The sequence below is a fragment of the Macrotis lagotis genome, chromosome 1, assembly GCF_037893015.1.
Source record: "Macrotis lagotis isolate mMagLag1 chromosome 1, bilby.v1.9.chrom.fasta, whole genome shotgun sequence".
NCBI classification, from domain to species: Eukaryota; Metazoa; Chordata; class Mammalia; order Peramelemorphia; family Peramelidae; genus Macrotis; species Macrotis lagotis.
In genome coordinates, this window is record NC_133658.1 from 884845068 (window position 1) to 884871770 (window position 26703).

A 26703-nucleotide genomic window follows, 5' to 3' on the forward strand; every position below is an offset into this window, starting at 1 on the left:
CACACACACACACACACACACTTCTCTCACATCCTGTGCCTCTTTCCCTTCCAGTGAACAATGAAGGTTCATTGTTTCCCAGGGATGGAATCTGCAAACAGAGATCAGTGTGCCTGCTTTAGGATTAGCCAAGCATGTGGCTTCCCCAGCCCCACTCCCACCAGATTCTTGTAAATGTGGCTCTTTGTGCACCATTTTTGGGTTAAAATGTTTCTGGGTTTGTCACTTAATGTTTTCTGGGATGCCCATGGTGTGCAGGACACTCCTGTCCCTTGACCCAGCTGGATGAGGATGATTCCCCTTTCCATCCTTCTGATAGCGACTGCCGATCCTAGGAAGTGAGAGGGAAAATTGAAGATGAGGAGAAAATAAGGATGGGCAACATTTCAAAGGCAGGATAAGTATGTGAAATGGGGCTTCTTAACCTGTACCAGCTCCTTCAACGTGGATGGGGAAAAAATTACATCTTTATTTCAATATAATTACTTTCCTTTACACATTTTATTTTATGAATTTAAAGACATTATTCTGGAAAGGGGTCCACAGACTTCACCAGACTGCCAAAGAAACCTGGCCTGAAGTCTAGAAGATGCAATTTCAACAGCCACGGACACTTACTAACTGTGTGACTCTAGGCAAGTCAGTTAACCTTTGTCTACCTCAGTTTTCTCAACTGTAAAATAGGGATAAGTAATAACACCTACTTTCCAGGGTTGTTGTGAAGATCAAATGAGACAGAATATTTGTGCCCTTGTCTGATTCAAATAGGCAGTATATAAATGCTAGATATTATTATTAATATCTGCAGCAGGGTACATATATTTTAATAGCCCCAATTATGTGTAAAGATAGACTTCAGCATTCATTTTTGTAAATTTTCCTCCTTGTTGACTCCCCTCTCCCATAACAGTGAGCAATTGGATATAGGTTATACATGCACTATCATGTTATATTTATTTCTATATAAATCATGTTGTAAAAGAAGAATCAGAAGAAAAGGGGAAAAAGAAAAATAAAGTAAGAAAAAAGTAAAAATTGTCTGCTTCAGTTTGCATGGAGTCTTCATAGTTCTTTCTCTGATGGTGACTGGCATTTTCTGCTGCAAGGCTTTTAAGAATAGTCTTGGATCAGAGCATTGTTGAGAAGAGCTAAATCTATTGCTGTTACTGGGGACAATATTCTCCTGGTTCTGCTCACTTCACTCAGCGTCACTCATATTAAGCCTTTCCAGGGTTTTTTTTTTGGAAATCTGCCTACTCATCATTTTCTTATAGAACAATACTGTTCCATCACATTCATATATACATGTTGTCATTAACCAATGATGGACATCCTTTCAACTTACAGTTCTTTGCCACTATAAAAAGAGCTGCTCTAAATATTTTTGTACATATGGGTCTCTTTCTCTTTTTATGATCTTTTTGAAATTAAGACCTAGTCGTGGTATTGCTGGATCAAAGGGTATGCACAGTTCTCTCACCCAGTGGTTAGGCTTCCAAATCTCCAGAATGGTTGGATCAGTCCACAACTCCAATATGAATGCATTAGTGCCCTAGTTTTACTATATCCCCTCCAACACTGATTACAGGTTATGAGATGGGACCTCAGAGTTGTTTATGCATTTCTCTAATTAATAGTGATTTATAGGGTCAGCTAAGTGGCACAGTGGATCGAGCAACAGCTCTGTGGTCAGGAGGACCTGAATTCAAAAATTAACTAGCTGTGTGATCTTGGGCAAGTCACTTAACTCCATTGCCTTGCTAAAAAAAAACCCAAAATAGTTACTTACAGCATTTTTTCATATGACTATATATATTATAATTTTTGCCTCTGAAAATTGCCTGTTCATATCCTTTGACCATTTATCAATTGGTGAATGATTTGCATTTTTATAAATTTGAGTCAGTTCTCTGTATATATTTTAGAGATGAGGCCTTTATCAGAAACATTGACTGTAAAAATTGTTTTCCAGCTTTCTGCAGGCAACTTGTATTAGGCATCTACTGTACACTTAATGCTGATCTAGAGGCTGGGGATAAAAAGACAAAAAAGGAAATTCTCAACTTTTAAGGAGCTTTTACAAAGTAAAAACGAACCAAGAAGAGTGTGGAATATAGGATTTGGATTTAGAGGACCTGGGTTTGAATCCTAGCAATGGACTGCACCACCTGGGTGACCTTGGGTAAGGCCCCTAGACCTCTGGGAGCCCGCTAGGAGATCTCCATGTTCCCAAACAGTTCTATATCAACAGTCTATGAGCCTGTTTTTCATCTTTCCCAGGCCTCAGTTTCCTCATCTGTAATATGTAGAGGATTTTTATAGATGTTTCAATATGTAAAAAGAGATGTAAAATGAAGACCTAGATGATCTCAGAGTTTAGTTCTGAATCTGTGATCTTATTAGTCAAGTCAACCTGCATTTATTAAATGTCTACTATGTCCCAGGCATTTACCAAACCTAGGGATGCCAAAAAATGGAAAAAGCCAGTCCTCCATGTCAAAGAACTCACAGTCTGAATTTTATTATACAATTTATTTTCAAAAAGGAGAGGTCATTTAAACTGGAGGAATCTGGAAAGGGCTTGTGAGGAAGGGTGGTGTCTAGAAGGCTAAGCATTCTGAGAGAGGGAAGGAGACAGAGAGGGGAGGGAGGAAGAGAAAGAGAAAAGAGAGAAATAGATGGGAGAGAGAAATGGAGAGGGAGAGGAGAGAAAAGCAGAGAAAAGAGAAATAGAGGATAGAAGAGAGAGGGAGGGAGGGAGGGAGGGAGAGAGAGAGAGAGAGAGAGAGAGAGAGTGTGTGTGTGTGTGTGTGTGCTTGTTTCAACCTGCCAGGGGTTGGACTGTGTTGCCATACCCTTCCAGAATGAATGGATGAAAAAGCATTTATTAGGTACCTATTATAATAATAGTGACAATAATAATTATATTATCATATCATCCAGCACACTGTGTTAAACACTAGAACTTTGAATTCAGGTGGAATGTCTTCTTAAAGGGGAAGGAAATACATCCAGGGGAGCAAGAGTTGGAAAGTTGTATGGGAGGGAGGAAAGCAGGTCAAGAGATGGTTGGCCAGGTTCATGGTAAGCCCAGGAGTGGGTAAGATAAGGTGGATGCTGATCAGTCAGAACCAGGGACATTGGGCTGGAGGAGTCTGGGATATGGGCTCCTCCCCAAGACATAATGAGTTCAAAATCCATGGGAGAAGGGCCACTAGAGTCACTGGAGGCAGTGAAGTGCAGTGGATAGAGCCCTGGACTTGGAGTGAGTCAGTGATGTTGGGTTTGAATTGTACCTCATACATTGACCAGTTGAGCTTTGTGTGACTTTGGGCAATCTCTCTGAGCCTCAGTTTTCTCATCTGTAAATTTAGGGGTTTGGATTAGAGAGGTGACTTGTGAGGATATCTGCCACTTTTAGGCCCAGGAGCTAATGATTTTCATCACTTCCCTACTTCTTGGGCTTCCACTGGCCTTGAAATCAATGAACCTCTGTTTAGGTCCTTGCTCTAGATATTTGCTGTCTGTGGGACCTTGGGAGGGACAGGATCTCAAGGAGAGACACTCTGGGTCTCAATTGTCTGATCCATGGGGGACGGGGGAAGGTTGTCTAAATTGTCTTTGAGGACCCTTTTCAAATTCACTTGTCAAAACCTGAGCTCATTCTATTTAGTGAAATTTTTAAAAAATATTTAAAATTTTGAAACAAATATTAAAAATTTAAACTTTTTAAACTTTAAGCTAAATATAAAAATTTAAAATCAATATTGAAATTTACAGATAAAGTATTTAAAATAAGTATAAAAATTTTAAAACTATCTAAATTTTAAAATAAATAACAAAAAATTTAAAATAAAATATTTAAAATTTAAAATAAATTTTAAAAAAAAGAATGTAAACGTCACTATCTCTTCTCCTGCTCAGCTCTCCCCTCTTTCCAACTTTCCTATTGCTAGTTTTACTCTTTATTATTATTATTATTATCATTATTATTTTCAGAACTATTACTAATTCCTCTTACTTCTCCATTACTACCAGCCTTCCAAGGCTTAAAAACTCAGTGTCATCTTGGATTCTTCATTTGATGGAATCTGGTGTCTAAACTTGTCGTTTCCACCTTTATTACATCTCATCTGTGAGGCCCCCTCCTTATCACTCAGATAGCCCCAGCTCTGCTTCAGGCCTCAACTCTTCAGACATGGACTCTTAAAATAAAATTTCACCCCCCCTGCTTCAGATCTCTCCCACCCCCAATCCAGTCTCATCACAGATGCCAATGTGACTTCCCTAAGGAGCCAATCTGGCCATGTTTCCTTTTTTCTTAATAGGACACTTCCCATTCTTTCTGGGATCAAATAAAAATTTCAGTTGACATTTAAACTTCCTTCATACCTGGCTTTTATTATTATGCCATGTATGCACTTAATTATATATATATATATATATATATATATATATATATATATATACACCTTGTCTCACCATTAGAATGTAAACTTCTTGAGGGCAGCCATCGGTCTTGCCTTTCTTTCTATCTGAAAGGATCTAGCTTGTCTCTAGTCCCTCACTTGTACATGTTTTCCTCCAAAGCTGGGGCATCCCACTGGCAATCACTGCAGCTGCCGTCTCTCTGAAGAAGATTGGCTATGACGCCTCTGACGTGTCCGTGGGCTGGTGCTGGGTCAACATTGAGGTCGAAGACCGGCTGTTGTGGATGCTGCTGGCTGGGAAGGTCTGGGAGCTGCTGGCGTACCTGGTGCTCCCCATACTCTACATTCTCATCAGAAAGCACATCAGTAGGGCGGTAGGTGCCCGGTCTATCATTGAATGCCACTGACCAGGTGGATGGTGGGTACCCCCAGGACTATGCATACCGTTTGGACTCTCTAGGCTCAGATGCAACTGTTGTGGAAGGTGGCTGTGTAGGTGGAAGGGAAAGCAAAGGATGTATGGGATAGGGTCTACAGTTAAGTCCACTCTCAGCAGAATACCATTGGTATATCTTGGAAAGGCAAGGGTAATCAATGAACAGATAAGCATTCGTTGAACATTTACTGGTTTTTGTGGGGTTTTGTGCAGCACAGTGTCTGGCAAACAGAAAGTACTTAATGTTTGCACATCTTAGTCACCTACTCTTTTGCTTTTTCTTTGTCTCTAGCACTCATTACTGTGTCTTGCATACAGTAAATGCCTAAGAAATGCACCTTAGTCAACCACTCCTTTTGCTTTTTTCTTTGTCTCTCTAGCACTCATTACAGTGTCTTGCATACAGTAAGTGCTTAATAAATGAGGTGTATGGTCACCTGCTCTTTTTGCTTTGTCTTTATCTTTTATCTCTAGCACTCAGCATAGTGTTTTGCATTTAGTAAGTGCTTCATAAATGCTTATTGATGGCCAGCCCTTGTCTGAGGCCCTAGGGAAACTGATGAAAATTGGCTAGCTCTCAAGGGACTATCATTCTAAAGGGGAAAAAATATCTACCTGTAGGAGTGAATAAAAATGTCTAGTAAATACAAGGTAGTTGCCAAAGGAAACATGAGCAAGTGGGGAATGGGGGGAAGTAGGACTGAAGAAGGCTCATGGAAGATTAACTTATATTAAGCACCTACTGTGTATGTAAGGAGATGGGGAGATACAAAGATGGAGAAACAAACTAGCTTATTGGGGGATATGATCAGAATATGGCCGATGCAATGAAGACCCCCAAGCCTACTTTCAATGCAAGCTATTATCATTTTTTGTGACACTTTCACAGACAGATCAGTACAATATGGATCATGAAGGGCCAAGGAAAGAGTCAGGCAAAGTATCCTGAGAGTTCTTCAGGGGGAAGATAGTATTTTCTGTCGGAGAAATCAAGGTAGGCGTTCTTCATGGAGGAAACAGCATCTATACTGAGGCATGAAAAAGACTTCAATGAATTGAGGTGAAGGAAGGTCTGGGGGCAAGGCCTGTGTGAATGCCAGGCAGGTGGTGGGAAATGGTAGAATGACATCAGAGAGTTTTTACTAGGAATCTTGTTTGACTGAAAAGTCATGTCAAATAAGACTAGGAAGGTAGGATAGAACCAGACTGAATACAGTTTAAATGTCAACCTGAGGAGTTTTGTGAGTTATCTTATAGGCAACTGGGAGCTAGAGAAGGTTTCTGAGTTTGCGAATGACATGAGGATTAATTAAGATTATTTCTTTTGACATCTGTAGGGAGGAAAGACTGGTAAGGTAAGAAGATTATCTTGGAAGAAAAGTAAGATGTTCTGATCATTACTAGGGAAAAAAATAAAGCCAACACCTCCCAGGATGCAAGCTCTAATGCTTTATGATAAATGGTAAATTTTTTTTTTTAAAACCCATTCAGTCATTAATCATGCTCCCTAGAAGGTTTGTGAACCTTTTAAAAGAGAGTCATTGTGTTTTTCCAACCCACCAGCCTTGCAATCCTGCTATCTGGATCTAAAACCAACTAATCTCAAGCCATGATAGGTGGAGGTTAAGACTCTGGCCCGTGGCCCCATAAGTTTACAGGTATTGGACAAAGGTTTCCAGGCTTGGAAGCTTACGAAACAACTTCCATTAAGAGGTCTAGCAAATCTTGGCAATTTGAGTTGGAGGTCAGAATCCAATGGGAGGGACAGATAGGTGGCGAAGAGGGTAGAATACTGGTCCTGGAGTCAAGAGAAACTGAGTTAAAATTCACCCTCAGACATTTACTAGCTGTGTGACTCAGGTAATTCCCTTAACCCCAATAGGCTATCAAAAAAAAAAAAAATCCAGTGAGTTTCCTAAATCTATTTTAAATGTCCTGCTTATCACATTAGCAGGAGACCCGAAGCTTGGAAAGATAGAACAATCATTGGAAATAGTTGGGATTTCCCCCCATTCCAAAGAAACCAGGTTAGAGCAATGAACTGAAGATTAAAATACGAAATTTAATAGGGGAGGAAGTAAATTCCTGGATTGGATTTAAAATAATCAATTGGAAAATGTTGACACGTGGACTCAAATATTTATTAAGTGCCTATTATATACAGGACAGCTAGAGGGCACAGTGGAGGCTAGAAGACTCCTTTTCCTGAGTTCAAATCTGACCTCAGACATTTCCTAATTGTGTGACCCCAGACAAGTCACTTTACCCTATTTGCCTCAGTTTCCTCATCTGTCAAATGAGCTAGAGAAGGAAACAGCAAACTGCTCCAATATCTTTGTCAAGAAAGTTGAACACTGTTGAAAATGACTCAGGATTTGCAGGATGGCAGAGAAAGTAAGCAGTGAATGTATACTAATCCTTATCTGTCAGGAGCCCTCTCTCTCTCTCTTCACAAACTTAGTATAAGGGGTGAGGAAGAGACAGAGAGACAGTGAGAGACAGGGACAGAGAGACAGAAAGACAGAGGCAAAGAGAGATAGAGATAGAGAGAGAGAGACAGACAGTGACAGAGGCAGAAAGACAGAGACAGTAAGAGAGAAAGAGAGAGACAGAGACAGATATAGAGACAGATAGACAGAGACAAGAACAAAGAGAAAGAGACAGAGACAGAAACAGAGAAAGAGAGACAGAGAAGAAAAGAAAGAGGAAAAAGAAGAATCAACTGAAGGAAGTGAAGATTGCGAGGTGGGAGAAGAGAAGGCTTGGCTTGAACATAATCAAGTGTGACACCTGCTGTTATATGGAAAAGGAATTTAACTGCCATAAGCCAGGTTTCCTTTTAACCCCGGGGAAAATTTGAATGGATGGCTTCAACAGGTAGTGAGTCCTCCACTAGGACTTTTCCAGGAGGGGCTGGAGAATCCCATGTAGTGGGGGATGCTGTCCCTGAGCCCTTACCTCAGATCGCTGCCCTCTGGGGCCTGGGCCAGGTCTCTGGTTCCTTCAGCAGTCCTGGGGGATGGAGAGGCCTGAGGCCCTCTGCAGCTGTCTGTGACCATCAGGAAACTTGATCTGTGCCCAGAACTTCAGACCAGGATATTCTGGGTGGTCCCCAGCTCCTTTTCAGAATGAAGACCTTTCGTCCGGCTCGAATATGGAAGCTGACCTGCCTCCTGCAGGCCCACACTAGCTTAGGCTTCAAGGGACACCCAGGGCTGAAACCATTTGGGTTGTTAGCTCCATTTTCACCCTCATCTAAGCCTTTTCTTCCTAAAAAGTGTGACATGATGATTGATAAAAGGATGGTTGACATCATGCAGGCCTGAGTCCAAGTGTCACCAAATGGTTCATACTGGTTGAGTGGTCCTGGGCAAATCACTCAATTTCTTAGTGAAGGCCATTCTATGAAGAAGAGTATGAGTGGTCCATTAATATGATAAAAAAAAAAAACAATTGGGAAAGGCTTAAGAATTCTAATCAAAACTTTAGGATCTTCCAATATTCAAGAGAATGCAAATATAGCAAGAGGCCCTCCTCAGGCTAATATGCAGAATGAGATCAATATGGGAGATTTGTTTTGCTAGATCACACTTAAGTGTTACAAGAATTTTCCCTTTATTTTTATTTTTACAGTAGGTTCAGGTGAAAAAATATAAATACTTCCTAATTAGAATGTTTAAAAAAAAAGAGGGGCTCTTAGAGAAAGTTTTGCTTATCCTCAAGACTGGAGGGAGCTTCCATACTGGGAGTTTCAACCCCCCCCCAAGAGAAATCCCAAGGCAGGGCTAATCAAACACTTCTCCAGGGCTCTGTTGTGGCATAGAAGGGAAGGGGAATTCTCAAAGGCTGTGATGTCTGAGTGCATGTACTCAAAACAGAAGGGATTCTTGACTGGAGACTTAGCAGTGGACTGTGTTTGTTTAGCAGATTTGGAAGGGGTTTGTCAGTGTGGTCCAGAGGATAGAAAAGGATGAACTTGAAAACTATAGTCCCATGAACCATAGTGAGTTACCATGGCTGAAAACTCGACAAACACAGGATCATAGATTTGGAGCAACCAATGTGCCCCCATTTTATAGTTGAGGGAACTGAGGTCTTATATAGAAGAACTGACTCCCCCAAGGTCAGATAGGAAGAAGAAGGATTCAAATCCAGGCCTACTGACTCCAAACCCTACTCTTTTTCCACTCCCCCATGGCCCCACAGATCATAGAGGACCAGCGTTGAAGTCAAGAGGACCTGGGTTCAGGTCCTCTCTCTGACAAATACAAACCAAGTAACTTTAAGTTACAATAAATATGTCACTTAATCTAAGTCTGTTTCCCTGTTCATAAAGGGAGGATATGTATAGGGGATAGAGCTCTGGGTTTGGAGTCAGGAATACCTGAATTCAAATCCAATCTTAGGTACTTACTAGCGCTGTGTTCCAGAACAAGTCCCTTAATCTCTGTTGACTCAGTTTCCTCATCTGTAAAATGGAGATAATAGTAACTACGTCCCAGGATGCTGTGAGGATAAATAAGATGCTTGTAAAAGCACTGTGCAAACCTTAAAGTTTTATATAGATTCTAACTGTTATTAAAGTTATTAATATTATTTCCTAGAGGATGTCAGTTAATTTGTTATTTTAATTCATTTCCAATTCTTTTTTTTTATGCCATTTGGGGTTTTCTTGGTAAGAAAACTGGAGTGGTTTGCCATTTCCTTCTACAGCTCATTTTATAGATGAGGAAACTGAGGCAAATAGAATGAAGAGACTTGCTAGTAAGTGTCTAAGGTCAGATTTGAATTCATGAAGATGAGCCTTCTTGACTCCAGGACTCTGACATTATAGTCACTGTTCCACCTAACTGCCTCCACCCCACCCCATAATTAATTAAGTCAGTTTTTTTAGCTATTTTCAGTCATTTCCAACTTTTAGTGACCCCATTGGGGGTCTTCTTTGCAAGGATACTGGAACAGTTTACCATTTCCTTCTCATTTTACAAATGAGGAAACTGAGGTAAACAGGATGAAGTGATTTGCCCAGGGTCACGCAGCTAGTAGTTGTCTAAAGCAAGATTTAAATTAATGATTGCTCTAATCTGGGTATCCTCCATAGGGGAAGCACCTGCCACAGAGTGGCTAGAATACAAGATTTGAAGTCAGAAGACCTGGGTTCAAATCCCACCTTTGACACTTTATAACTGTGTTAATTATAAACAATTCACTTGCCCCTCTAATTGTAACAACATGATTTTGAAAGCACTGAAGAAATTTTTTTTTCTCTCTGTAAAATGATAATGACACCAACCTCACAAGAGTGAATGGTGAGAATCAAATAGGATGACATTGGTAAATGGCTTTGTAAACATTAGAGGGACATACAAGTGTTTGCTATTCACCATTATTTATTTGTTTGTTTGTTTTTTATTTATTTCAATGACTGGAAATTCCTTCTAAAAGCATGGTTCTCATCTTGTCTATATCTGCCCATCCTATGCCACTCTTGTCTATAACCGTCCATAAGGATTCCTCCCAGTGTGATGAGGCCTTTCTCCATTTCTCCTGATATTGTGAAGATGTGGATTCAAATACCGCTCTTGGCCCAGCAGAGCCATATGGCTGCCTAAGACAAGCTCTCTATAAAGTCTTATGAAGACAGATGAGATATGATTATGAGCAAACAGGAAAGAGAGAAGCAATGGAAGAGCAAACTGGTCTAAAGAGAAGGTGGAAAGTATTCCAGTTGAGCAAACTAGTCCCAAGGACATTTATAAGGATGAAAAAGAAGGGAGGCCAACCACTTTTCTAAGAAGAAAAATGGGAAAATTTATGATGACTGCCAACCAATTTTATTATCAGGAAGAATGGAACTGTCACATGTGAACTCTACCTTCACTTCCAGATATACTAGCTAGTAGAAACAGCCCTGAGAAGAATAAAGATGGGAAAAGCTAGAATGGGAAAAGTGTATATAGAAAAGATATATTTAGAAGAAGATACTGTGGAGAGGGCACTAAGGGACTGAAGAGAGGGAAAATACCAATAGTATGGGGAATATATTTCAGACTTTTTTCCCTTAATAGTATTTAAATTTTTGTAATCACATGTAAAGATAGTTTTCAATGTTTATTTTTGTAAGATTTTTGAATTCCAAACTTTTCTCCCTCCCCAAGACAGCAAGCAATCTGATGCAACTTAGACAGCAGACATTGTTAATGCAAAAAGTGGGGAATCACCAAGAAAACAATAACTCAATCTATATTTACTTTCCCACCTACATAAAATCTTTTTGCAATCCAACACAAACAAAAACACCCTCAGTGAGATACTTAGTAGGGGACAAGCAGGCTTTTGAAAGTGTTAGTCAGCCTCTGCCCCTGGAACAAGACTCTGGGGCTCTGACCACATTCAGATCCTAATCGCAGTCTAGGCCCCCCCCATAGAACAACAGGGCCCCCCCACCTTGGCCTCGTGGCAGAGGGGGGTGCTTATGGTCATTCACAGACCAGGAGGGAGGACAGAACCTCACACACTGAGACCCTTGTGGGAGTGTCCCAAAAGCTCAGGAAGCCCCCTGAAACCAGGCCCAGGCTGGGAAAATGAGCAAGCAGAGAAATAAGAGGAAGACCATTGAGAAATATTTTGCAAATGAGCCCAAGAAGGATCAAAATACTCAGTCTGAAGATGAGGAAGCACAAGCTCCTGCATCTAAAGACTCCAAGAAAAACAGAAATTGGGCTCAGGCTCAGGCTCAAAAAAGACTTTGAAAATCAAATGAGGGAGTTGGAAGAAAAACTGGGAAAAGAAAGGAGAGAGATGCAGGAAAAACATGAAAATGAAGTCAGCAGCTTAGTCAAGGAAATCCAAAAAAATGCTGAAGAAAACAGCATGCTAAAAACCAGCTTAGGTCAAATGGATAAAACAGTTCAAAAAGTTATTGAGGAGAAGAATGCTTTAAAAAGCAAAACTGGCCAGATGGAAAAAGAGATAAGAAAACTCTCTGAGGAGAACAAATCCTTCAGACAAAGAATAGACTTCAGGGAGATTGATGAATTTACCAGAAATCAGGAATCAATACTTCAAAACCAAAAAAATGAAAAATTAAAAGAAAATGTGAAACATCTCATTGAAAAAACAACTGATATGGAAAACAGACTTAGGAAAGATAATTTAAAAATTATTGGAATACCTGAAAGTCATGATCAGGAAAAGAGCCTTGACATCATTTTCAAAGAATTACTACAGGAAAATTGCCCTGATATTCTAGAAGCAGAGGGCAAAATAGAAATGGAGAGAATTCACCGATCCCCCCCAAGAAAGAGATCCCAAAAAACCAACCCCTAGGAATATTATAGCCAAGTTCAAGAACTCCCAAGTCAAAGAGAAAATATTACAAGCAGCCAGAAGGACACAGTTCAAATATCGTGGAACTGCAGTCAGGATCACACAGGACTTAGCAGCAACTACATTGGAAGCTCGTAGGGCATGGAATATAATATACTGGAAGGCAAAAGAGCTTAGAATGCAGCCAAGAATGAACTACCCAGCAAGGTTGAATGTCCTCTTCCAGGGAAAAAGATGGACTTTCAATGAACCAGGGGAATTTCAAATGTTCCTTTTGGAATGGCCAGAGCTGAACAGAAGGTTTGATCTTCAGATACAGGACTCAGGTGAAGCATGGAGATTGGAGGAGATGGGGGAAATATGAGGGACTTAATGAGGATGAACTGCATGTATAGAAAAATGATACTGATAATATTCATATGAATCATCTCAGTTAATAGAGCAGGTAGAGGGAGCTTTTATAGTTGAAGCACAGGGGAAAGCTGAATTCGAAGATAAAATATGGTGTAAAAATGGAGTCAATAGGAAAAAAAGGGAAATGGAATGGGAGAAAGAAAAAGGAGAGGGGGAATAGTCCAAGATATTTCACATAATAAGATTTTTTTTATTACAATGAGCTATTGCAATGATATGGAAGGGGGGAGGCAAGGGGGAATGAGGGAACCTTTGCTCTCATCAGAGATGGCTAGGAGAGGAAACAGCAAATATACTCAATGGGGTATAGACAACTGGAGTAAGAAAGAGGGGGGAGCAGGGGGAAGGGGAGCGGATGTGAATAAAGGAGGAGAGGATGGACCATGGGGGGACAGTGGTCAGATATAACACATTTTCTTTTTTACTTCTTGCAAGGGGCTGGGATTGGAAGGCCTTCCCAGGACCATAGGGCCAGGTAGATTCTGGGCCTAAGAGGTGGTATGGGCGCTCAGGGCTTCTTGGCCCCAGGACCAGGGATCTGTCTGCTGTGCCATTCAGCTACCCTACAGCAGAGTCAGAGTGAAAGGAGAGAGAAAATATAGTACATGGTAGTGGAGAAATAAGAAAGGAGGGATCAGCAATGGCAACCTTGGAAAAATATGGAAGTAACTTTTGTGATGGACTTAATCATAAAGAATGTGATCCACCCAGGACAGAGTTGCTGGTGTTGGAACAAAGACTGAAGCACATCTTTTGTTATTATTATTTGGAGGAGGATGCAGGGCAAGTGGGGCTGGGTGGCCTGCCTGGGGCCACATAGCAGGGTGATCTTTGGGTGTCTGGGGTCAGATTCAAACCCAGGTGCTCCTGGCTCAAGGGTCAATGCTCTGTCTGCCACCCAGCCACCCCTACTATTATTACTATTTTATTTTAATTTGGGTTGTTTTTTTTTTGTTTTTTTTTTCTTCTTTTGGGTTTTTGCAGGGCAGTGGGGATCGGGTGGCTTGCATGTCACACGGCTGGGTGATTGTTGGGTTTACGAGGCTGGATGTGGACTCAGGTGCTTGTGGCTCCAGGGCTGGTGCTTCGTCCATTGTGCCACCTGGCCATACCTACAATTATTACTATTTTTTTTTTAATTTTAATTTTTTTCTCTCCCCTTTACTTTTGTCACCCAAGCAAGTCTATCTATATTCATGGGGGGAGGGGTAACTTGTTTACTTGTAAACAAGTATATTTTATTAATGTAAAAAAAATTTGTACAAAATGAGAATAAAAAAATAAATTAAAAAAAATAAAAAGAAAGTGTTAGGGATGGCTAGGTGGTGCAGTGGATAGAGCACCGGCCTTGGAGTCAGGAGTACCTGGGTTCAAATCCGACCTCAGACACTTAATAATTACCTAGTCGTGTGGCCTTGGGCAAGCCACTTAACCCCATTGCTTTGGGAAAATAAGTGTTAGTTAGCAGTGGGTCACAGCTTTATCATTTCACAGTTGACCAAAAGATGGAGAGAATATAAAAATCCATTGTGTCTAATGTCTGGATGGTGCAGAGGATAGAACACTGGCCTTGGATTCAGGAGATTTGGAGTCTGAATCTAGTCTCATATACTTACCACTTACTTACTGTGTGACCTTGGGCAGGTCACTTAACCCTAATTGTCTTGAAGCCAGAACCATCTCCAATCATCCTGATTCATATCTGACTACTGCACCCAGATGACTCAGGAGGAGAAAATGAAGCTGGCAACTTAGCACAGTATCCCCCTCACTCAAATCCAATTCATGTGTTTGTCATGGTATCATCTCCCGGATGTTATTTTGGTCTTCTTCGAGAATGAAGGACAAACATCATGAAAAATTATTTGATTTAGTGGAAAAAAGCTATTTCCCTAAATTCTTTTCCAACATGGTGTCTCCCATCCATCCATTTACTCATATCATCCAAGATTTCTTGATAGAGAAACAACAAAGATAACACTCTCCAACAACCCTTAGATCATAAATTTCAGGGGATAGATAACAGGGAGATGGATGTTGGTGCCTTAGACAGGAAGGTACAGTTTAGAACCCATGTTAATTAGGGTTTTCCTAGGGATTGTGTTGGTGGAATCTTCTAGAAGAGGTCTGTAACTACTCAAAAAGTCTATGCTAAAAAGTTCATGTAACTAAAGAATGTCTATTGCTCTGATTAAGGATAGTATTATGAGCCCCAATAGACTAAAGAAGAAATGTTGGTAACTACTAACTCACCAAACTCTTTTTTTTCTCCTACAAAATCTTTTGAGAATGATATGTACACTTATTAAAAGTATCACTGACTTTTTAAAACTATACGAGAACAGAGCAGGATTTTTGTGGACTGTCATCAGTCATATATTTGACGGACAAGTGTGTAGAATACAAGGTCATCCTTTATTGTTTAAAGAAACATTAAGTTGAGTCATCTGGTCAAACTTGTGATAAGCAAATAAAGCAATATGTGGAAAAGTGCTTTGTAAATTTTATAAAAATAAATATTAGGCATTGTGACTAATAATAATAATGATAATAAATGTAAACTTATAACAATAACAATGGTTACCCATTTCAGTCATGTTTGACTCTTTAATGGACCCATTTGGCATTTTCTTGGCAAAGATATTAGCATAGTTTGCTACTCCCCTCTCCAGCTGATTTTATAGATGAGGAAACTGAGGCAAAAAAAGGGTTAAGTAACATGTCCAGTGTCATACAACTAGGAAGTGTCCAAGATCAGATTTGAACTCTGATCTTTCTGATTCCGGGCTCAAGTATTCTATCCACTGAGCCACCTGACTGCCTCCAATCATAACAATAACTAACTTGTTTGCATAATTTGTCTCATTTGATCCTTACAACAACCCCAAGTCACCCAAATGGTCAATAATTTCCTAGGCCCTGGGGATAGTATAAAAAAAAAAAAACCAATGTAAAACAGTCCCTGCCTTCAGGGAGCTTCCAGGCAACCTCTAATAGTCCCAAGCTAACAGTTGCATCTTGATGAGGGTCAGTTCTGTTTTCCTCCATCTTGATGAGGGTCAATTCTATTTTCTACCATCTTGATTAGGATCTGTCCTGTTTTCGGGGTCAGTTCTGTTTTCTCTATTTTGATCATCAGGGTCGATTCTGATTTCCACTGTCTTGATTAGGGTCAGATCGATTTTCCTCCCTTTTGATCACCAGGATCAGTTCTGTTTCCCCCCACTTGATCATCAGTTCCATTTTCCTCCATCTTGATTATCAGGGCTTGTTCTTTTTTCTTCATCTTGAGCATCAGAATCAGTTCTGTTTCCCTCCATCTTAATCAGGGTCAGTTGCTTTCCTCCATCACTGTCCGCCAGCTCTTTGCTCTTCAGGGGCTGGGCAGATGGTATTCCAGCCAAAGCTGCTTTTCCACCTGCCCTGATTTTCTGATGGGTCAGTGGGGGGGGGGGGGGTCCAATCTATTGGAAAGAGGGAGTGTTCTCCGAAGCCCAGCTCTCTGCTTCCCTTGATTCTCCTCCATTCAATTTGGTAAACCCTCATCTAGTACTTACTGTGTGTACTGGACCTTGAATTAGACCCTAAATATACAGACACCCAAAATGAAAGAGCCCTGACCTCAGAGAGTTTCCATTCTTATGGGCATAAGGTTTGGTCAATACCCAATCTAGGCCAACTCATATGAAGAGGGAGAGTGTTAACATGGGGGGAGAAGAAATCAGGAACATTCTTGTCTTTGCTGCCCACAGCATGCTGCCCTCTCCGAGTACCGACCCCTCTTGGCCGAGACGCACGCATGTCAGCACAGGACATCAGTAGCAGATAAGAAGCTCATCCTCATCCCTCTCATCTTCATCTGCCTGCGACTCTGGAGCACGGTGCGATTCATCTTGACTCTCTGCAACTCTCCTGCTGTGCAGACTCCTGTGCTGGTGGTCTTACACGTAAGTGGGGGATCTTGCCTCAAATGTGAAGGCTGATCAAGTTTCCAGGCCCATGGATTCAGGCCCAGGGTCCTGTCTCCACAATTGGAAAAATAGAAATTGGGGCAGTTAGGTGGTGCAGTGGATAAAGCACCGGCCCTGGAGTCAGGAGTACCTGGGTTCAAATCCGGTCTCAGACACTTAATAAATTACCTAGCTGTGTGGCCTTGGGCAAGCCACTTAACCCCATTTGCCTTGCAAAAAAAAAAAAAACCCTAAAAAAAAAAAAGAAAGAAAAATAGAAATTACCACAAGAGCCACCAGTCCAGGTATTTGTTTTCCCCAAGGACATCTCTAAATGGGAAAATCCATCAATCCCTTCATCTCCCTCCCACCAAAAGAACATAGTGAGCATCTCTCACTCTCTTGCTCTCCAGCTTTCTCTCTCTGTCTGTCTCTCTCCTCTCTCTGTCTCTTTAACTCTCGGTGTCTCTCTCCCCTCTCTCTGTCTCTCTCCCTCTCTCTGCCTCTGACTCTCCATTCCTTCTCTTACTCCCCGTCCTTCTCTCCCTCCTCCCTTCTCTGCCTGCCTCTCTCTCTCTCTCTCTCTCTCTCTCTCTCTCTCTCTCTCTCTCTCTCTCTCTCTCTCTCTCTCTCTCTCTCTCCCTCCCTCCCTCCCCCCTCATTCTGTCATTCTGGCAGTCACTTTGATTCAAACTGAGGCAGAGAGTATAGGTCTACTCCTAGTCAAACCACACCTGCTATTCTATACCTATATCTAGCCTGAAGTTGTACCCAGGGCTAGGCCCCAGGGGGTGGGGGGTGGTACAGATGCTTTTTCTCCAACAGAGCTATGTTCTACTGGGGAAGGGGAGATCAACCAGTACCAGCCTGATAATTGAATGAAAAAAAGTGGCAAAATTTAGGGAATAATATGTATAAAAGTAATAAACAGGGGACTTGGAGTCAGGAAGACCTGAGTTTGAATCTTGTCCCAGACACTTACTAGTGTATCCTGACCAAGTCACTTAACCTCTGTTTGCCTTGGTTTCTTCATCTGTAAAATGGGGATAAAAAATAATAATAGCAGCTACCTCTCAGGGTTGTTTGAAAGGATCAAATGTGATAAAATATAAAATGCTTCCCAGACTTTTAAAGAGCAATAGGAATGTGAACTACTATTATGATTGTTAGTATCATTAAAGGATAATATGTACCATAATTGTACTCGACACAAAATAAATGCAGGATAATTTGAGGTAGCACCAGCAGCACCAGCAGAATAGGCTTCTTTTAGGAAGTGATACTTCAGCTGACCTTTGAAGGGAATTAGGAATTCTAAGAGGTGGCAGTCAGGAGAGACGACATTCCAGGAATGAGGCACAGCCTGTACAAAGACACGGAGCTGGAATGTCATCATGTCAGTCATGTCAACATGTAACAAGGACACTTTGGCTGGACTGTGGGTTGTTGAAAGCAAAATAATGTATAATAAGCCTAGGAAAGTAGAACCTACATGTAGGAAGGTCTAATGACTCTGAGCAAATTACTGCTCTGTGCCTCAGTTTCCTCATCTTTGAAATAAGGATAATAAATAACACCTCCTTTCCTGGGTTGCTATGGGGATGAAATGAGAGAATTTATCTAACATGTTTGCAGATCTTAAAGTCATAGAAATGTTAGTGGTGATAATGATGATGATATGTGTTGGTGAGAGGAAGAGTCTGCTTTTGAGAGGGTTTACCGAATCTCCAGATATTTCTGATTTAGAAGTCTTTGATAAGATAATTATGACCACATCTGGGGCTACTCTGGGACTAGGGGGATGAGAATGGAAGGATCAGAGACCATTTAAACCAACCCCCTCATTTCATAGGGCAGCTAGATGGCACAATGGGTAGCCCCGAGTTCAAATTTGGCTTCAGACACTTACTAGCTGTGTGACCCTGGACAAGTCCCTTTACCCTATTTGCCTCCATTTCTTCATCTGTAAAATGAACTGGAGAAGGAAATGACAAATCACTCTAGTGCCAGGAAGAACCCAAATGGGACCATGAAGTTTGGGTATAACCAAAAACTGAACCTTACCACCTCATTTTTACAGTTGAGGAGCTTAAAGACCTGGAGAGGGTCAGGGACTTGACCAAAGCCATCCAAGTAATAAGCAGCATTTGAACCTAGGTTTTCTCACTCCTAGTCCAGATTAACACTAGGGTCCATATCCAGTCAACTTCCTGTTAGGTGTGTGTGGGGGGGTGGGGGGGTGGAAGGAAGGAACAGAAAGGTTCTTTCCACATCTGGAAGGGTACCTTCTGACCTCCAATGCTTTTCCTCTTCTGCCCTGGCAGGGAATCGGGAACACATTCCAAGGAGGTGCCAACTGTATCATGTTTGTCCTCTGTACCCAAGCCGTTCGAGCCCGGCTCTTCTCTCTCTGCTGCTGCTGCTGCCAACACTTGTCTCCCTCTCTGGAGAATCCTGATGGCAATTACAGGGACCTGCCCCCCTCAAGGACAGAAGAATCCCAACACTCTAAATAGACCCCAGCTAACCTGCCTAGAACCTGAGTTTCTGTCCCCAATTCTTCTAGCCTAATCTTTGGGTGGCTTCTGGTTTCCTGGAATGCCACTCCCTCCCTTGAGCTATGAGCCTGTGATGGGGGGGTGGTGACTTTGGGCCGGGGATTGGGTTGCACACACAGTGTGTATTTGCTCCTCGCAGATCTTTTCTTCGTCTGTGTTCCCGGACATGGGGGTGGAGGCTGTAAGCTCCAGTTCCACTGTGTCCTGGGACTCTTGGGCAATGCTTTCCCATGTGACCTGCCCCATGGGAGGTCAGGGACACCCATAGAACTCAGCAAGTGGAGAAGAGGAAGTCAAGTCTCAGAGCCTCTCCAATATGATATTCTGTATTTAGATTGTTGGCCAAGGAAGGAGGGTCTCACAGACCAGGGCTCATTAGTAGTGTGCGCTACTTGGTAAATTGGTAAGTATTCCTGCTGTCAGAGACCTTCCTTTCCATGCCAAGGAAACTCTGAAGAAGCCTAATTCTCTCAGACTCTGTTTACACAAGTGTCCAACAACCTACAAAATGGTAAAAGATTTCTAGGAAGTTTCTGGGTGACTAATTGCAGCAAACCCCCTTCTGAGAATGGGACTATTCCAACCAAAAACAGGAGTTGTTTACTACCTGTAACCTGGGTGGGTCATCTTTGGGGCTCCAAGAGACACTTGTATCTCTCGAAGCCCATAGTGCCCTATGAGTTACTTCTGGCACAGGTACTGATTTCAGATGTAAGAGCTGACCAGAGCTAAGCAAAGAAGAGATGATTCTACAAAATTTTCTACATCATGGCCTCTTGTGGCAGCCTGGAGAAACTTATGGACTCCTTCTTTGAAAAAATGTTTTAGACTAATTGCAGGCTAAGCTGAATTTCAGTAAGACGTTAAGTGAAAATAAAGATTTGATTTTTTTTCCTCCTCCAAATTCACAGTCACTACCCCAACTGGACCTGGGTTAAGAAGCCCTCGTTTAAGGTCTTGATTACCCAGAGGTCTCTATTATCCCTTTTCTGAGAATAGAATTAAAGAAAATACTTGAATAGTAAGTCACATTTGTTTTCTTTTTTTTTCCTAGTTCATTAACTCTCCTTGTGTTTTTTGGTTTTTTGCTTACTCACTGCCTTTTTTTGATGGGAACCCTCCAGAAAGCAGATGAATGAATGACCTGCTAATTCTTCTTGCCCTTTCCCCCCCTCATCCCCAACCTAAACATATACCAAAACATGTCAAGGGCCTAGGGCTAAAGATCGTGTTGCTGGCTTGGCAGATTTGGGGGAAGTGGTGAGGAGGCCCCAAGGACAACCACTGAAGTTTCTGGGGACAAAAAGACCTGGAATAAACTTCTCTGGATGCAACCACTCACTCAGTTCAACTTCCTCTTGGTTTTTTTTTTTTTTTGTTGCTTTTTAAATTCCGGAAAGTAATTTCCCCCCAACTGCTGTGGCCTCTCATTCTCTCTCCCAGTTATCTTAACGGAAACCCTGTTTTCCGACAGCCTGGACACCAGACAGTTAAGGCCCAAGATGATACTCCCCAAAAGCTCTTCCCAGAGAAATGGGACCATCTCCAACAATGACCAGGTTGGGCTTAAATTTTGTCCCATGGAATGTGGCTATTAATAGCTTTGTCAAAGTCTGCAAAGCACTGTATGTTCATGATCTCATTTACTCTTGTGATGTGGCTGCTATTAATATCCTCATTTTTGCAGATGGGGATAGCTGAGGCTCAAAGAGTGACTTACCCAGGGTCATAGATAACAAGGTGGGATTTCTCAAACCTAGGTTTCCCTGGCTGTCCCCTAACTAGCACTTGATAGAGGAGAGGGAGGGGACTGGAGACAGAAACAGACAAGGGGAAGTGGGCCAGGAAAGTGAAAATGAAGGTTCATGCATTGTGGCTTCTCAGGTGACTGTAGGTTTTATAGAAAGGAAACTGAAACCCCTTACCCATCCTCAAAATTAAAATCATAGTCCCAGGGGCAGCTAGGTGGTTTGGGGGATGGATGGGCATCAGGATGGACATGAGTTCAAATCCAGCCTCAGATCCTTAATCATTACTTAGCTGTGTGACCTTGGGCAAGTCACCTAACCCAATTGCCTTGCAAAAATAAAAAAATCATAGATCCACTTTATTTTAATTCCTACTTCATTGGTAAAAAACTTTTTCAGAGAGGAGACCTGGGAGTTGATAATATTTTGGTTCTTTCTATAAACAGTTCTGTTTTTGAAAGTGAGCAGGAGTTTGAATTTTTGCTTTTGGTAGGGAAGGGGGGGAAAGCAAATCTTAAATTCATTAAGTAACTATGTACACTGTGTTAAGTAGTTTACAAACATTAGTTCAATTGATCCTCACAACAATCCTGGGAGGCAGGTGCTATTACCTCTTTTACAGATGAGGAAACTGAATCCCAGGATCATGTTACTCAGGATTTGAACTCAGATCTTGCTGACTCTAGTTCTGTGTACCATGGCACCATTTGGTGGTCTGTTAGAGTTCTAGATGTGTGATCCTGTAGGATTCTCAATCTCCACAAAATGAGAGGCATCATGGCTTTGTGGACATAGGGATTAACTCCCTCTGACACTAGCTGGGTGACCCTGGGCAAATTATGGACCTCTTTTCTGAAAAATGGTTTTAAGTAATTGCAGGTAAAGCTAAATTTCAGTAAGAGATTAAGGGAAAATAAGATATGTTTTTGCAAGGCAGTGGGGCTAAGTGGCTTGCCCAAGGCCACACAGCTAGGTAATTCTTAAGTGTCTGAGGCCAGATTTGAACTCAGGGACTCCTGACTCCAGGGCTGATGCTCTATCCACTGCACCACCTTGCTGCCCCAAGATATAATTTTTAAAAAAATCTGTGCCTCAGTCTCCTCTTCTGTAAAAGGGTAGGGGTTGGGCTCAATGGTTACTAAGATATCTGCCAGCTCTAAATATCTAATACATAAATCTAAAGAGATAGGCTACCCCATATCTTCCTTTTCTGAGGTCAGACCAGTCATGAAGAGTGACCAAAGGACCCTAATGTTCTTGTGGTCTTCACCTTGTTTGGAGAAATACAAGGTCTATGGCACCTGCAGATAGAACATTGTATCTGAGTCTAGAAGTCCTGATTTCCAATCCTGCCTCAGATATGGGCAGGTCACGTCACCTGTTTGCCTCAGTTTCCTCTTCTGTAAAATGAGAAGAATACTGCCATCTAACTCAAGGGGTTGATATGAGGATTGTGGTAATAATTGTAAAAACACTTAGCTATTATTTTTATTGTTATCTTCCATTTTCTTCAAAAGGTAAGACTTTGAAAAGTGACCTGCAGATGGAGCCAAAGGCTGAGGAGCCTTTCTCAAAGCTCAAACTCTGTAGGGAAGAAGGAAGGAAGGGTGGTTTCCTCCTCATCTGTCCTTTCTCTCCTTGAAGTGGCTTCCCAGAGGTCCCCACCAAGATGCTAATTGGACACCCTCCTCCTTTGGTACCCTCTGCTGCCCCCCCTTCCCCACCAAAATTAGGATTTCTTTGCTCCTGGTGTGTAGAGGGGCAGGGAATACTAGCTGGCATTACCTGCCATGCCCAGAGCAGGTTCTTTCTGCAGCATTGTGGGTAAGCTGAGATGGCAAACTATGCAAACCTGCTCCTGCCATCTTTCTTGATGGATATAATAGTATTTAATTTAAAATATAATTCCCTGGACTACCTCATCTCTTCCTTTCCTGTGGTCAGATCAACCAAGAATGACCAGATGACCCCTATGCTTTTGGAATGGTCACCCCATCAGAGGATTTCCTTCTCTTCCCCAAAGTGTTCTTAATTGTGTTCATCTGGAACACAAAAATGACCAGATAACCCCTATGCTTTTGGAATGGTCACCCCATCAGAGGATTTCTTTCTCTTCCCCAAAGTGTTCTTAATTGTGTTCATCTGGAACACAAATCTGGAAGGGTTCTGTGAGACCCTTGGGTGTTTTTCTGATCCTTTCCCATTTTCTAACCCAATTGCCAGACAAATGCCTATTTCTTTGTGTGTGGGGGAGGGGTTATTTCTTCTCCATTACAGGGAAAACGCATTTTTTTAAATAAACTTTTTATTTTAACTTAATAAACTGCTATGTGTTCATGGGAATTGATTTGAAGGAAAGAGACTTAGGAACAATTCCAAGACTTGCTATGTTTGTTGATAAAGCTGATCCAGGGAAGGAAGGAGCTAGGACAGTGGAGAGAGTGAAGGGTTTGGGATCTGATTTCGATCTGGAAGAACATGGAATCCAACTCCTTCATTTCACAGATGAGGAACTGAAGGTTCAGTGGTGAAATGACTTTCAGTTGAAATGGATTCAAACCCAGATCTTTTTTTACTTCAGATAGAGCTCTGTCCCCTAAAAGAGAGATGTTAAGAACCAAATTAAAATGTAACTGGGAAATGTTTAACAATAAACATATAATAGGTAATGTTCATATTGACTCTTCTGGGCTTTATAATGTGGACTTCTACTTAAAGTGGTTTTTACTTAATGTGAATCTGCCCACTTCACTTAGCCTTTAGTTGTTCAGTTGTTATCAATCATGTCTGACTCCATGACCCCATTTAGGTTTTTCTTGGCAGAGATACTGGAGTGCTTTGCCATTTCCTTCTCCAGATCCATTTTTACAGTCCAAAAAATCACCTTTTAAAATGGACTAAAATGCAGACATGTTAAATACTGTTCCATGACAATAAACAGAATTATAAAATGAGAAGTTAATAATAAAGTATGCACAGTATTCTATAGTCCAGTTAATGTATATTGGCCCTTCCTCACCTACAAAATTCAAACTTTATCACTGGTGGTTAACTGCAACCTTTTTTTTTTAAACTTTCAAGATGTTTGGAGAATGACTTCCTCTTTTTTTATCAAACATCTAGTCTTGAATTTTTAAAAATCATACAGTATTTGGATCCATCTTTTTAATACAAGAAAAAAATTAACTCAAATGATGAAATGTGTCTGCCAATGTTTTGTTGTGAACTTTTGTTGACTTAGAAAACCACATGTTAACATTATCTATTTTTGGTCGTATTTTTATTTTGTTTATTTTATTGTTTACTTTATTAGTTTTGTTTTGTTAAATATTTTGTGGGAGAGTTGTGGAGTCCTGTGTAAAGGCTTCATGTTTGACATTTATACACCATTAGAAGAAAAGTTAGTTCTTTCCTTCCTTTTGTTCTAATTTATTCAGTGTAGAGGCTACTCAGTACTGGATTCTTCTCTGATGGCAGTTAAGTGGAGACATAGATAGCTCCCTGGCCTGGAGTTCTTCCAGATGATTCTGGCTAAGCCATTAACTGATGTCTGCCTCAGTTTCTTGATTTGTAAAATAGAAATAATAGTCTCCCTCCAAGGTTTGATGTGATGATAAAATAAAATATTTACAAATCTTTAAGTTAAATATTAATATGAGCTATTATTATTAATTACTATCAGCAGCAGCACAGATTTTTAGACCTATTCATTTTCTGACCTGCTGCCTCCCTGCTCTCCAGCAGACAACCATATTAATATAGAAGTTAGTGCGGAAGGGACTAGATGGGCTTAGCCCACTGAAACTCAGAACCCTCAATTCCTTCAGCTGGTATTGCAAGTCTATGTTGCCTTGCCCAGCCTAAACTTAGTCTTCTTGCCACTCCACCCACCCACCCACCCCTGTCCCTTCCTCCCTTCCCCATCTCCCATTAATGTAGCTACTCCTGTTCACAGAATCAGATTTAGAGCTGAAATGGATCTTTGAAGCATACCTAAGCCAACCCCTGCTCCCTTTTTTACAGGGAAGGAAACTGAGGTCCAGAGTTCTATAATTAGAAAATACTTTCAGACAAGATTTGAATCAGGTCCTCCTGGGTCCAAGTCTTGTGACTTTTCCACTGTTCTGTGTGGGTTCATCTAGACCCAAGAATCAATAAAGGCTTAGTAATATGAGATGGGGCAATGGAGAGCCCTCCTGTGCTGGTGGTAGTGGGGGCAAACAGTACTATTTATGAGGACATGGGGTTCCAGTATTCAGCTCCTTTGGCTGGAGTTGTTCCCAGGTATTTCCATAGTATGTGTGGTACAAATGTATAATTGGCACAGCATTGATTCTCTTGAGAAGAGGGTAGTCAGAGCCAGGAAGGGCCCTTCTTCAGGGGGCTCACTGTGGCTTCCACATGGGCACACGTACACACCCACACCACACACAGAAGTAACCAACTGTGCCCCCACTGTAGGCAGGGCAGTGGGAGATAGTAGCAAAGATAGAGACCCTCCAAATATTGTAAAACCGATTTTTGTGAGGCCACCCTGAAAGTTGGGGAGGGCTCACATGAGGGAAGAAGATTTAGATTTGAGTCTCTCCTGACTCCAAGCACAGTTCTCTCTCCCCATGATATAACACACTACTTGTCCTCATGTCGCTTCCTCATTAAGTTTGATCTCAGGGCGGCTAGGTGGAGCAGTGGATAAAGCACTGGCCCTGGAGTCAGGAGTACCTGGGTTCAAATCTGGTCTCAGACACTTAATAATTACCTAGCTGTGTGGCCTTGGGCAAGCCACTTAACCCCATTTGCCTTGCAAAAACCTAAAAAAAAAAAAGTTTGATCCCAAGTTACTAAAAACATTTTGGGTACCTCATAGACTGGCAGGCAGCTAGGTCATGCCACAGTGCACAAGAGGAGTCTGAAAGGGTCATCTCCCTGAGGTCAAATGTGGCTAGATGTGTTGACCTTGAACAAGTCACTTAACCCTGTTTGTCTCAGTTTCTCTATCTGCCAAATGAACTGGAGAAGGAAATGGTAAGCTACTCCAGTATCTTTGCCAAGAAAACTCCAAATGGGGTCATGAAGAGTCAAACATGACTAAACAATGACATAGACTTTAAATGTCAATGGCTTTGGGGATAGTTAGGTAGTACAGTGGATAGAGCACCAATCCTAGAGTCAGGAGGACCTGAGTTTAAATCCAGCCTCAGACAGATTGGTTGGTTGCTTCTTGTCCTTCATTATCAAAATGACAAATTGAGACAAATTACAGTGTGTCCGGCTATGGCTAACCAGAATGCTCTGGGCACAAATATTCCCACCTGGGATATCATGAATATTGTTTCCTTTGAGCTTCTTCCTTTCTGCCTTCCTCACTGATGAGGACATGCTATGCTGGGCAGTCCTATGCCAGGGTCTCCCATGCTGTACAGTCAATTCTAAAGTTCCTCAATGAGATCTTCAAGGTGTCTCAGTATTCTTCTTCTGACCCCCTTATGAGCACTTGCCCTGTCTGAGTTCTCCATAAAATAGTTTTTTTGGCGAGCATACGTCTAGCATTTTAACAATGTGTCTAGTGCATCGGAGTAGCACTCTCTGTAATAATGTTGGAATGCTCGACAATTTAGCTTAAGAAAGGACCTCAGTGTCTGGTATCTTCTCCAGCCAGGTGATCTTCAGAATCTTCCTAAGACAATTTAGATGGAAACAATTCAGTTTCCTGACATGGTGCTGGTAGACTCTCCAAGTTTCACAGGCATATAGCAATGAGGTCAGCACAACAGCTCTATAGACCTTCAGTTTAGTAGTCAGTCTAATATCTTTTCTCTCCCACACTTTCTTTTGGAG

The 26703-nt window shown here is 41.5% G+C and overlaps 1 protein-coding gene across 1 annotated transcript in view; it reads left to right on the forward strand.

The window, feature by feature from the left end:
- The window catches only part of GPR157 (G protein-coupled receptor 157), a 41652-nt gene extending 18275 nt beyond the window's left edge, over nt 1-23377 (forward strand). Inside the window, exons 2-4 of the mRNA XM_074218528.1 lie at nt 4591-4804; nt 16362-16556; nt 18884-23377. Of these exons, the coding sequence (XP_074074629.1) occupies nt 4591-4804; nt 16362-16556; nt 18884-19075 (601 nt within the window). The 3' untranslated portion in view covers nt 19076-23377. The remainder of the gene's footprint in view (nt 1-4590; nt 4805-16361; nt 16557-18883) is intronic.
- The last annotated feature ends 3326 nt before the right edge of the window (nt 23378-26703 follow it).